At 53.7% G+C, this 11,559-nt stretch overlaps 1 protein-coding gene across 1 annotated transcript in view; it reads right to left on the bottom strand.

The window, feature by feature from the left end:
* The window catches only part of CARD11 (caspase recruitment domain family member 11), a 54,807-nt gene that overhangs the window by 12,160 nt on the left and 31,088 nt on the right, over nucleotides 1-11,559 (bottom strand). Inside the window, exons 9-17 of the mRNA XM_012808691.2 lie at nucleotides 11,349-11,546; nucleotides 9,364-9,540; nucleotides 8,372-8,423; nucleotides 6,532-6,614; nucleotides 5,406-5,506; nucleotides 4,406-4,458; nucleotides 2,629-2,761; nucleotides 2,181-2,382; nucleotides 1,664-1,790 (exon numbers count right to left, since the gene is read on the bottom strand). Of these exons, the coding sequence (XP_012664145.2) occupies nucleotides 1,664-1,790; nucleotides 2,181-2,382; nucleotides 2,629-2,761; nucleotides 4,406-4,458; nucleotides 5,406-5,506; nucleotides 6,532-6,614; nucleotides 8,372-8,423; nucleotides 9,364-9,540; nucleotides 11,349-11,546 (1,126 nt within the window). The remainder of the gene's footprint in view (nucleotides 1-1,663; nucleotides 1,791-2,180; nucleotides 2,383-2,628; nucleotides 2,762-4,405; nucleotides 4,459-5,405; nucleotides 5,507-6,531; nucleotides 6,615-8,371; nucleotides 8,424-9,363; nucleotides 9,541-11,348; nucleotides 11,547-11,559) is intronic.

The following is an 11,559-nucleotide window of genomic DNA, read 5'->3' as shown; positions in this document are numbered from 1 at the left end:
TGCTTGTGTGCACATGTGCCTTTTTGCAGTTTTTGGCTATCATGAATAACTCCACTGTGAGTAATCTTATACATTGCTTTTGGTGGACACACATGCTCATTTCTCTTGGATGCAGTGGAATTAGTAGGTCACTGAGCGTGTGTATATATATATATATATGTATACGTATATACCTATTCAGCTTTAGCAGAATAGGTATAAGATACACCAAACAAACTGTCATACTGTCAAAATCGTTTTCCAAAGAGGTAGGGCCATGGTACATGTTGTTTTAACCTTAAATGTCATCATCCTTACAAGTAAATTTTCGCAAATACTTTGGAAGGAAGTGGGGCATAAACAATGAATACAATAAATACGGCAAACTCTAAGTGAACGTCCATGATGTGAATCCATAGTATAAATTCCCAAATCATCCTCACACGCAGAGGGCTGCACAGTGGAAGCTAACACAGTTCTAACAGCCGGACCTAGAATAACTCATCAGGTGTCTATGCCACACATTCTAATGGTCAATATCCTAAATGGCTGGGGACAGAGGAGTAGGGATTCCCTATTAGATCATTCTGGGGGATCTGAGTTTGTTTGGTGCATCTTAAGAATCCTTCCCACTCACCTTGCTGGGGTCAACAGCAATTGCTATCTGAGCTCTCTGCTTCCTGTGAGAAAAGGGCCTAAAAAGAGGCCGGAGTGAACCTTCTCTTCCTGGACTTCCAGACTGCAGAGCTTTGCTGCTGCACAACTCTGGGGGGCACTGTGGCAGGGAGGGCACTGACCAGGGATTTTCTTCCTGGCCAGAAAGCCAGGTCACAGGAATGGGGGAGCAGCCTGTCCCGCATGTGGGGGAGACAGCTGGGAGTGTCCCCAGCCCGTGTTTGGGGACAGCATGTCATTATCATTTTCTGCATAGGCAGGGCACTGCTGGGAAGGAGTGGAGCAGGGGCACTGGAGGGCGGCTAGAAAGAAACGGGTTATTTATGTTCTGCTGAAACATTCATAAGCCCTGGTGGTTAAAAATAAGATCCAGCTGCAGAGATAATCATGCAGGAAGACCCAGAGGTGAGAATGAAAACTCAAACCTCGGGAATATAGGAAGTAGGAAACAAAGCTCAGTGCTCTGTCCAGGAATCTCCCTGAAAAAGAGGAGATAACAGAGGCGATAAGGATTCAAAGGTGCTGGAGCCATGCAGGAAGGGAGAGCCAAAGGCCTGGGGTTGGGATGTGGCTCCATGGGCTTGCTTGGTGGTGAGGCCACCCGGTGAGCCCATCCCAGAGCTGCTGCCTACACCAGGGCCACCAGGAAGCCTGAGAGGGAACAAACTTCAACCTGTTAGGGAGGATCGATCCTGGCAGGGCCAGGGCCACTGCTTCCTCCTGTCTGGCTTTGACATGTATGCAGCCCAAGACATCTTGGGGCAGGTATGTGGGGACCTGGCAAAGAGCCCAGCATGAGACAGCAAAGCCTTGCGTAGGCTGCCAGCCATCCCTGCCTGCTCTCCCATGCCTGCCCCCTGGATCCTCCTGAGATGGGAAGGCAGCGTTCCTTCCACTGAGCAGATGAGTGGAGATTCTGGGCTGTGGGGTTACTTGTCTAAGTCAGGAACTCTTGTGCCCCGCCCCCTGCCCCAGCCAGATCTAGAATCTCCCGCTGGCTGGGCCTCACCTTCCTGGTTGACCTTGTAGTGCAGTGTGACAGGGCCGCTGCACCTCTGGATGGTCCAGTGGGCCTCTTCCTTTGTGCATGTGTCCAAGGGGACACTCTGCCTCTCGCCTCTGATGCAGCCCTCCAGCTAGACAGTAAAAACAGGCCATTCTGCCCTAGCTCTGCAGGCATCAGAGCCATGGGGCAAGATTGATCCACTTGGGGAATAAAAGCATCTCTTCCAAACAGATGACCAGCTCAGTTCCATTGAGGGCAGAGAACATCCTGGGAGCTTGCATGTTCCTAGTGTGTGTGTGCACTGGCTCCAGAAATGGAGAGTTGGGAGAGAAGGGCCTGGAGGTGTTGACCCCTGGGCTTCTTCCAGCTCTCACCTCCCACTAAGGGTCTGCCATGAAATGCAAGGCTTAGTTCCTCCCCCCCCAGCCCCCTCAGCAGCAGGGGCATGCCAGGTGACCCCGCCCAGCCCCCTCAGCAGCAGGGGCATGCCAGGTGACCCCGCCCAGCCCCAGCTCCTTACCAGCAGTAGCTGGTAGCCTTTGTGGAGGCCTGCCTTCTCTGCCAGGGAACCCGGCTTGACTGAATGCACAAAGCTGCCCCGAGCGTTGCCCCCTAGCAGGGTGAGCTGGGTGATGAGGTTGTCACCATTTAGCGTAGTTTGCTGCACAGAAGGCCCGGGACCCCGCACATGTCCCACGGATGTGACTGACGGCCGGAAAGGTCTGTGGCAGGAAATGAAGTGATAATTAGTCAGCTAGGCAGAGAGAAAGCTCCACCAGGTCACGGAGGGGTGGGAGGGGGCATGGGGACCCTGGCAGCACAGCTTCCCACATCCATCAGAGGCTGGCATGTGATATGATGTGTGGGTAAGTGAGGGTTGAGGGGCCTTTGTCCCACCATGCCCCACCCAGGGGCCTTTGTCCCACATGCCCCACCCGGCTTCCCCTGTGCGGTGAGGGTGGAGGCACCTTTCCAGGGAGAACTTCCTGAACATGAGGTTGACCTGCTCCAGGTCGTAGGCATCCAGGCCCTCGGACTGGTGGGAGGAGGAGGAGGAATGGATGGAGGGGGGTCCAAAGGAGCAGCGTTCGTGACTGTCATCTGCAAGGGAGCGAGGTGCCCATCAGCACCTGGAATGGCCAAGGGAGGCTGGCCTGGGCATAGCCCTCAGGGCCCTCCTGCCCGTGCTCCTCACTGAGTTCAGTCCCTGAGGAACTGGGGCACAGGTGGTCCAGCCCTGGGTCCTCTCCTCTCCCCCAGAGCCACTCCTGCGTCCAGGAGTCCATTTAGTAGGGATCCAGTTTTTAAGAATCCTGTTTTTCCTTTTTTTGTAACTGGAAAGGTGTGTGTGTGTGTGGGGGTGTTTTCATTAGCCCTTGCTAGTTCTGTGTTTGAATAGATTCCTCAGATTTTTCATTTGGGGGACCACCCTAGGTCTCCCCACCGCCCACCAGCTTCCTGGCCTCTAGGTCTGGGCTGGACACCGAGGACCCTGGGGGAGAAATACCCACTCCACACACTCCGGACCTAAGTATCCTGCTTGGGGCTGATAATAAAGGCTTCTCTGTAGAGGGATTTTTCCCAACACTGCAAAATACCTTGGATGGTTGCCCAGGACTCTCTTCCCAGCTCTCCCCTTTCTAAAAGTCTTTCAATTCTTCTCATTACCCAGCCTCAATTAGGTGCTAACCTCTCTTTAACACTTGGTAGCTCTGATGGTCCTCCATTAACGAGGACCACTAATCTTTTCTTTCATCTGTTGGCAGCCTTAGCTGGCTTGGGGTGGGGGAACCTGGACCTGAGGAGGCCAACAGGGCATGCCCAGGGGCTTCTGAAGCATACCCAGAGTCATCTCTGGTGGGCTTGGTTCTTCCTACTTCTCTCCCTCCCATTGACCCATCCAGGTGTTCCTCGGGTCTGTGAATCTATATCCATCTGCCCCACTGGCCCACAGCTAAAACCCCACTATCTCTGCCATAGTGGGAACTTGGGACATGAATTTCTGTGTCCTGTGCTCATAGTGTGAGGCCTGGCAAGGTAAACTGGGTCAAGCTAGACTTCTTCACTACACACGCACTTCGCCTTGGAAGCCAAGCCTGTGATTCTAGGCTAAGGGGATGCCCTTGCCCTCCTCCATGACACTGGCCCTGCCCTCAAGGCTGTTTCAGAACCATCCCACAGCCTCAGCCCTTGTGTCACCTGCCTTACACCTCTGATTTCAGGGGATGAGAAATAACTTTGTTCTCCCCAATCTATACTCATTTTGTGCAGGTGGGTTAACAGCTTAACATACGAATTTCTTATGAGTATTCCTTGCTTCTTATCCACCCTCCACCCTGCTGTTCTCTAACACTCCTTTTCCTCATCTGTGAAATGGGGATAACAACAGTATTTCCAAAGGCAGCCGCTGAGGTTAAACTGGAGGCATACGTGCCAAGCACCTCTGGGGGGCTTGGCTGCAATGCACAGGAGCATTTCTCTTAATTATGACCCCTGATCACAGCAGGGAGGGCCCCCATTGCCTATGAGATAAAGAACATGCTCCAGAGTGATTCTTGGCCACAGGCAAGCCCATCAGAGGCAGAGACTCTTCTTTGCTTTGAGTTGTTCCACAAGCATTTCCTGAGAACCTACTATGCATAGGCCCCTTCCTAGGCAGGCCCTGCTATTGGTCAGAGGAGTGTGCAAGGTGCTGTGTTCTTCAGAGATGTACCTGTGACCCTCTCTGACCTGATAGGCACCTACCGTCCAGGTCTAAGGCATCGAACCCACCGCTGTCGTTGTCTTCTTCAACTGTGCTACAAAACACAAGGGAGGGACATGGAAGGCGCTTGTGTGAGTATGTGGGCAGATGGGGGTGGGGCGAAGCTTCTGAGTGGCCCTGGTTCTGAAAGGGTGGAGTAGGTGGAGGGAATGAGGGCAGAACAGCTCCCCTAGGGGGTGGCCCCCTTGGCCTCCAGTAGGTGAGGGGGGAAGTTGAGTAGCAGGTGACCAGAGGCCCTGCTGCCCCTCCTGCCACTTGTTTCTCACTCTTCATTGACCCAGCACAAGCTGAACGCCTGACTGCACTTGGCCACACCTTAGGATGGCCCAAGAGCTGAGTGCCCCTCAGACAGGAGCAAGATTGGTGTGCTCTGGGGTTCTCAGGTGTCTGCACGCAGTTCTTGCAATAGTGTCACGGGGTGGAGATGGCCTCAGTACATGTGGCTTCCAAAAAGCACCTCTAACACCTGCCCAAGGGAGGGTAGCCTGCACAGATGGGGTTGGTCGGGGTACACAGTAAGGATGTGTATCCAGCCCCCTCAGCCACTCTTTGCTCATGACACTTCTGGAAACTACCCAATAATCTCTGACTTCGAATCACCAAACACCTGCTGATTTGCAATGTCTGGATGCCAGGCAGATCTCCGAGGACATGCATGGTTTTCAGGAGATGAGGAAGATGGTGGGTGAAGGGGTGGGGAGGCCCTTCATGGGCCTCTCACTCTTCAGCAGAAAAAAACCAAGCCTTGGGGCCATGATTTCTGGGTGATATGGGGCCATGTGATGACCCCAGGGAGGCCACTTCCCTTTTCCTGAACCCAGCTTCCTTATTTGCACGCTACCCACTGCCCCCCCCACCCCAGGCCTCCTTCTCAAGGTGGCTTCAAGGATGGCTAAGTTCTTAAGCATGGGCTAGCCAAGCAAACTGGCACATGGTGGGGCCTGGCAAATGTCCCATCTCCTGCTTCCACCTGCCACCCACCTGCGATGAGGCACATCTTCCTTATAGCGCCTGACAATGGAGTCATTTCCTGGGGGCTCGGCGGTGATTGACATGATGCTGCTCCGGCTCCGGTGGGGCTGCTGCAAACACACACAGATGTGTTACTGGTGCTGGATGTTTGTACGCCCACGTCTCCTTGGGCTTAAATATTATATACACAGGGACTAAATTTAACTTGGATTGCCTCTCCCCTCTGACTCAGGCAGGGTGGGTGCAGAAGGTTGGTTCTCAGAGGCGATGCTGGCCAGAAAAAGCTCAAGCTCAGCCTGGGGTGCTTTAGCCACCAAGTTGGGAGGACATCTGCTCACACATCTGGTCGCAGGGAGGACACAGGTGGGAACCGGTCATGGCTCTGGAGGCCAAGGGGTGCCCTGCCATCCACACAGGCTGAGCTTGATGTTTCCTGGCCACACTTGCTGTGGGTACCTGCTGTGGACACGATGGACAGTGTGGGCCTGAGATGTGGGGGGAGGATAGCAGAACTGCTAGAAGGTGACCTCTGAAACCAGGCCTTGGCTCCTGGGGAGGGCCACCTTAAATAAGAGCCTTGGATTTTGCCACCCAGAGCTGCCGTCAGATAGAAATCATTCATTATGAAATCTCTGCCTCCCCTAGGGCCTGATTTTGGAAGCTGAGCTGACAAGCTTCATGGGGCTTCCCCCCTGGGGTTAGAATTTCTAATCCTGTGCCTTCTGCTGGCTGGCTGGGGTGAGCGGCACCAGATGCGGTGGCTGGGACCCTGCCCGGCTCTGCCCAGGAGGGCTGGAGCCAAGGAGTAGGGGGCACTGGGCCAGGAGGGGGCCAAGCTTTGCCTTCATGGTGGCTCCTGCAGCTGGCAGCCCCCCCACCCCAAGGTGGTGGAGCTGCCAGGGGCAAAGCTGCGCTGAATTTTCAGCCGCTGCATGATTCGCTACATCCCCTCAGAGGCCTGGCTCCTCCTCCCACCAAGTGTTAAATTGGGAAAGGAGGTGGCAGGAAGGTGTAAATACATTGTGAGGCTGCAGAAATGTTTAAATAAACATAAGGAAGGTTGGGTTGCACCCCAGCTGTGGGCAGTGGGGGACTGGGCAGGCTCTGGGGGGCAGTGGGCAGGGCAAAGACGTACCATCTTAGAGAAGGAGCTGCTCACTGGCAGGGAGTTGGAGGAGTGGGGGCTGGTGTCAGTGCCTTCATCTTCAAGTCCTTTGACTGTCCTCAGAGATGCCCGAGAATAGGGAGAGTGGGGAAGGACCAGGAGAGGTTGAGGTGGGAGAAAGGGAGGGAAAGGAAATCAGAGCCCTTAGCACACAGGGCTCTCTTCTTGGCTATCCACCCCAAACCACCTCCTCCCTGGTCGGGTAGAGACCCCTCTCTGGCATATGCAGGAGGAAGAGCACTCAAAACCTCTTCTCATCCCCACCCCAAATGTAGGCTCCCAGGGGCACTTTGATTACCAACATGCTTCTACCCCCACCCCCGTCAGGGCCAGCCCAGCAGCCTAGGTCAAGGTGCATGATGTCTTTTGTCTCTAGGGACATTCTGAGCATTATCTGGGAATAACGTATAGCTGGGGGCACAGGTCCTTCTGCCCAATTCTCCATCATTAAAACAGATTCCATTTTTTCCTGACAGGCAGGGCTGGCCAACAGAGAACCAGGGAAAATGGGGTGGGGGCAGGTTGGTTCCCTCAGTAAAGCCTCCCTTGGTGTCCTCCCGCTGCCTGGGAACTCCATGCACGCTCCTCTTGGCCCTTGTCTGATGGCTTCAACATCTGTGTCCCCTCCTGGTTGCTCCCTGCTGTGCTGTGCATGCATGTGTGCGTGTGCAGAGACACAGATAGATGCACACACATGTCCCCATCAGTGGGGGCCTTGTTGTCCTCCCCTAGGCCCCCAGAACCTTCCACTGAGAAGCCTGTCATGGTCTGGCAAGCAGCAATGAAACCCAATGACTTGGATATACCCTTTCCCTTCCTTTTGCTTCTCACAGGCCCTAGGCCCTTAGCACCTCCATTCCAATAAGAAGGCCATTGAGATTGCTGATATAACCATGAGGGATGGACTGGGCCCCTAGCTCTCTAGGCCTGATGAGAACTGCCTGAAACCAAAGTTTGGATTCCTCACTCTTCTGACCTTCCCAAACCCACCTGGAGGCCCTCGCCATGCAGGACGAGGCCCACATCTCCAGCGTGGCACCCCTAAATTTCATTCCCAATGTGCCACTATGTGGTGCATGATGGCAGGGCAGCTTCCACTCTGTGCACTTTCTGGTCTCTATACTTCTGTTGATGTGCCAAGAGCTGTCCTAAGGATTCTTTCTAGAGACCATGTCCATTGGTCAAAATGCTCCCTTTTTAGGCCCACATTAAATGTCCTCTTCCTGAAGGTCCTTCTCCAAACTCCCTCCACATGCTTGCTTGGTGTCCCACATACTTTCTGCCTCCTGGCTATGGCCCTGCCTGAGTGCATGGACTTCATGGGTGTCTAACAGGAACTTCTAGCACTTGACACATAGTAGGTGCTTGATTTGCCTGGTCCACACCTTGCTAGCTGATCTGTCACTTCCCAAGACAGGGAGGATGGAAGGGAGGATTCCGAAGGTAGCATGTCTCAGAGAACTGGAGGCTTAAGGATGAACAAACAGCCTCATACATCTGGGGGAAGGGCACGCAACTCTCCAGCTGGTAAGCTATGAGCAGAGATGCACAGTTCAGTGGAAGAGTCAGGGGCTCTGGACAGACCCACCAAATGGGCAGGGTGGGATGATGTTTCTGCAGACCCTGCTCCTGCCCACTTTGGATGATGATGAACGTTAGTTGCTATCTGGGCAGATCCCACCACCTGGGGACCCCCAAGGCCTCAGCAGGTTTACCCTGTGGGACTGATGCTATAGTGGGAGAAACAGATGGGCCGAGAGAGTCAGAGTGACAGATGAGATGGTGAGAGGGATCCAGGCATCTTACTAACCTTGAAAATCTGATGTTCGCTTCAGGCTGATGGGGGATTTGGCTCTCTGCAGCTGAAGGAGAGGGGAGGGGAAGAAACAAGACGCAGGACACAAATCAAACAAGGTCCCAGACATGTGTCACTGGAGCTAAGGAAAAAAATGAAACGAGGCATGCCATCCTGCCCCTCATCACGTGGCTGCCTGGGTTGGCACAGAATACACGCGGTACTATCTCCTGTGGCCAGGACGATGAGATGCAGTGGCTCCCCTGGGCTTGAGTCAGGCAGCTGCTGGTGCAGACAAACAGCTTCCCAGATAGGCTGTGCAACATGCCTCTTGGCAGAAGACAGGACAAGAGCCAAGAACAGAAGAGGAAGGGGTGATGCATGGAGGCGTGAGGCTGAGCAGAGCTGAGTGCACAGTGTAAGGAACTTCCAGGAAAAGATGAGGCTCTGTGGCAGCTGCCCTGGCTGCCCATGGCAAGAGGTGCTAATGGTTCCCTGCTTGGGCTTCAGTGTGCTGATTCAGGCCCCCTGGCTCATGTGTGCAAGGCTGGGAGATGCAAGGGCACTGTCAGGGCCTGGGAAGTGGTCTCACGTCCCCTCTCCTCATTGGGAGCCAGTCACGTGTCACAACTGTACAGGGTCCTGAGCAAAGCCACGGGATTACTGCTGTAACTCCAGCTCCCAGAATGGTTGTCCGGCATGTGACAGGTACTCAATACTTATTTGGTGAGTAAACAAATGAATGGATAAATAATACTTATTTCATTTTTTTCCTCTCTTAACTTCGAGAGGGATTCAGCAAAAGCAAGTAGATGAGTCAAAAGCATGAATTAGCATGATTTACAGGGCTGAACAGGTGGAGTCACATCTGGGCCCCAAGCCCCACCCAGAACAGGATGGCTATGCCACACTCTCACCTGCCTACAGGGCCGACTCCCCCTGCCCCTCGTTCTTCCTGCCTAGGATCTCACAGGGCACCTGTGCCACCTGCCCTCTGCCACCAGTACCTGGATGCCCTTCAGGTTCATTCTGCGCCGCGGTGGGTGATAGGGCAGGAAGTACTTGCTGTCCTCAGGTGACTCCTCTGAGGTTGAAGAATCATCTGCTTCTTGGCCATTGGTCCTGGGGCTGACGTCCCCAAAGTTCTGTGAGATGATGGTCACAGGCAGGTTCCTGGGCAGACTCTGGGGACAAAGAAAAGCTGATGCTGGTGATGTGGCTTGACAGGCAACCACTGGTTGGCAAAACAGGGAGGCTGACAGTGCCATCGTCCCTTAGCCTCCCAAATTTGATAGGATGGCTGTCCTTTCCTGAGCCTGCTGTCCACCTGAGGCCTCTTATCCTTGTCACCTGCCCGCTGGCAGGGCCCTGGACCAAGCCTGCTTCATCTTTAACCACAGGAAGTGCACTGCCTCCTACTTTGTCTCAGTCCTTACAACCACTATTATATTTCTAATTTCTAGCCCTAAGCCTAAGCTAAAAATACAGCAAATATTGCTGAATGACTGAATAATGATAAAACACAGTGTCAAGTATTGCCCTGAGGGCTTCACATTCATCATCTCCTTTAACCCTTCCTAACAAATATACATAGCATTTAATCATCACTTTTTACAAAATAGGAAGCTGAGGTACAAGGGCCTTAAGGAACTTCTGTGTAACCCTCCAAAACCATTCAATGACCTCATGCTAGGCTGCTTCCAAATCCAATACTTTCTATCCTGTTTTCCTGCACAAAACCCTTCAGGGTCCCAGAATGGCATCAGAGCTCCCCAGCATGTGCAGCCCACCCTGACATGTTCATAACTCTACCCCTTTCCCTGCTCCACAGAGGCAGAAGTGTCAGCCTTGTGGTCAGGGATGCTGATCTTGTTCTCCTCCCCTAATCAGGCTCCTCCCCACGTGGACTTTGCAGGTAGGCCCAGAGGGCCCACTCTGTGCCTGTCACCACGTTGGGTTTTGGAAACGGATTACCCTTCATGGAGCTAATGCACAATTACAAACTGTGGTACATACTCAAACAGGAGGTGAGAGCATGTCTCAAGGGCCCCTGGTTGGAGCTGGCCAAGGTCTCCTGGGAAAAGTGGCACTTGAGTCAATAGGAGAAGGTGAGCACACTTGGCCAGGTGAGGTTGGGAGAAGAGCACAGGTGGGGGTCCTGGGGCCAGTGAGAGCCCTCCTGCTGTAGGGGATCTTTCCTAAAGCCTGGAGGGAAGGCAGTCTTCCTTTCCTGGGCTCCACAGCACTCCTTTAACCTGGAGTTTATAGCATCATGTTGAAATGCTGTGTTGCTGTATATGACCCCAGTGCTGGGGTCTGAGTCCTCTGTGCCCTTTGGCAAGCCTCCTCAGCTGCACATATCTGTTCCCCTTTCTTTGTAAATGAGGACAGTGCATGTCTTCCTCGAGAGAGAGTTCTGTGGGTAAATGTGACAACGGATGGAAAGTGCTTTGTCGGCTCCTCTATGTGACGGTACTATATAAACCCAAAGCTACGCTGTTGGCAAGAGCATCCTTTTGGACAGCAGCTTTCATGCATTTCTGAGCGCCTGGCCCTGCCGGGAAGCACATGCTGCAATTCACACTGTCTGTAAGTGAAAGTATGCTCATGGGCACCAGCAACTCCAACAAAGCAGGGTGTCTTAAACCCAGTGACTGCTCAGCAAGTGGGGCAGTGTCACAGGGGGTCAGCAGCTAGCTGTGATCAGCTGGGAGTGCACTGAAGCCCCTCAGGGAGAAGTCACCCAGCTAGGAAGTGGCCAGGCCAGGCCTTTACCTGCATCTGTCTTTAAAATGAGCAGACCCTGCACATCACCTCACAGACCTGCACAGGTTCAAGATGTACACTGCTCTGGTGTGGAGGGAAGGGTGTACTTCTGGCTTCCCATGTACAAAGAGCCACTGCATGGAGAGGTGGAGACTCTGGCCAGCTCTCTGCTGGGATGGGAGTACTGGCTGAATTCAGTGTGGGGGACCCGGCCAGCTTGGCCCACCTGGTCGAGGCAGCCGCTGTCCTTGGAGAGGCGCCGGAGCTTGCTCTCGAGGTTCACAATGCAGGCTTCCCGCCGCACCATCTCGATCCGCATCTCGTCATTCTTCTCCTCCAGCTCTCGGATCTGCTTCCTGTACTTGTCCTTTTCAATCAAGCACTGGGAATACTGGGTTTGGGCTGCGTCTCGAGAGTGGAAGGCCTGAGGGGTGGAA

Source organism: Otolemur garnettii, unplaced genomic scaffold, assembly GCF_000181295.1.
Source record: "Otolemur garnettii isolate 467f Iridium unplaced genomic scaffold, OtoGar3 scaffold00092, whole genome shotgun sequence".
In the NCBI taxonomy this organism is placed as follows: domain Eukaryota; kingdom Metazoa; phylum Chordata; class Mammalia; order Primates; family Galagidae; genus Otolemur; species Otolemur garnettii.
This window is presented reverse-complemented; position numbering and strand designations above follow the sequence as displayed.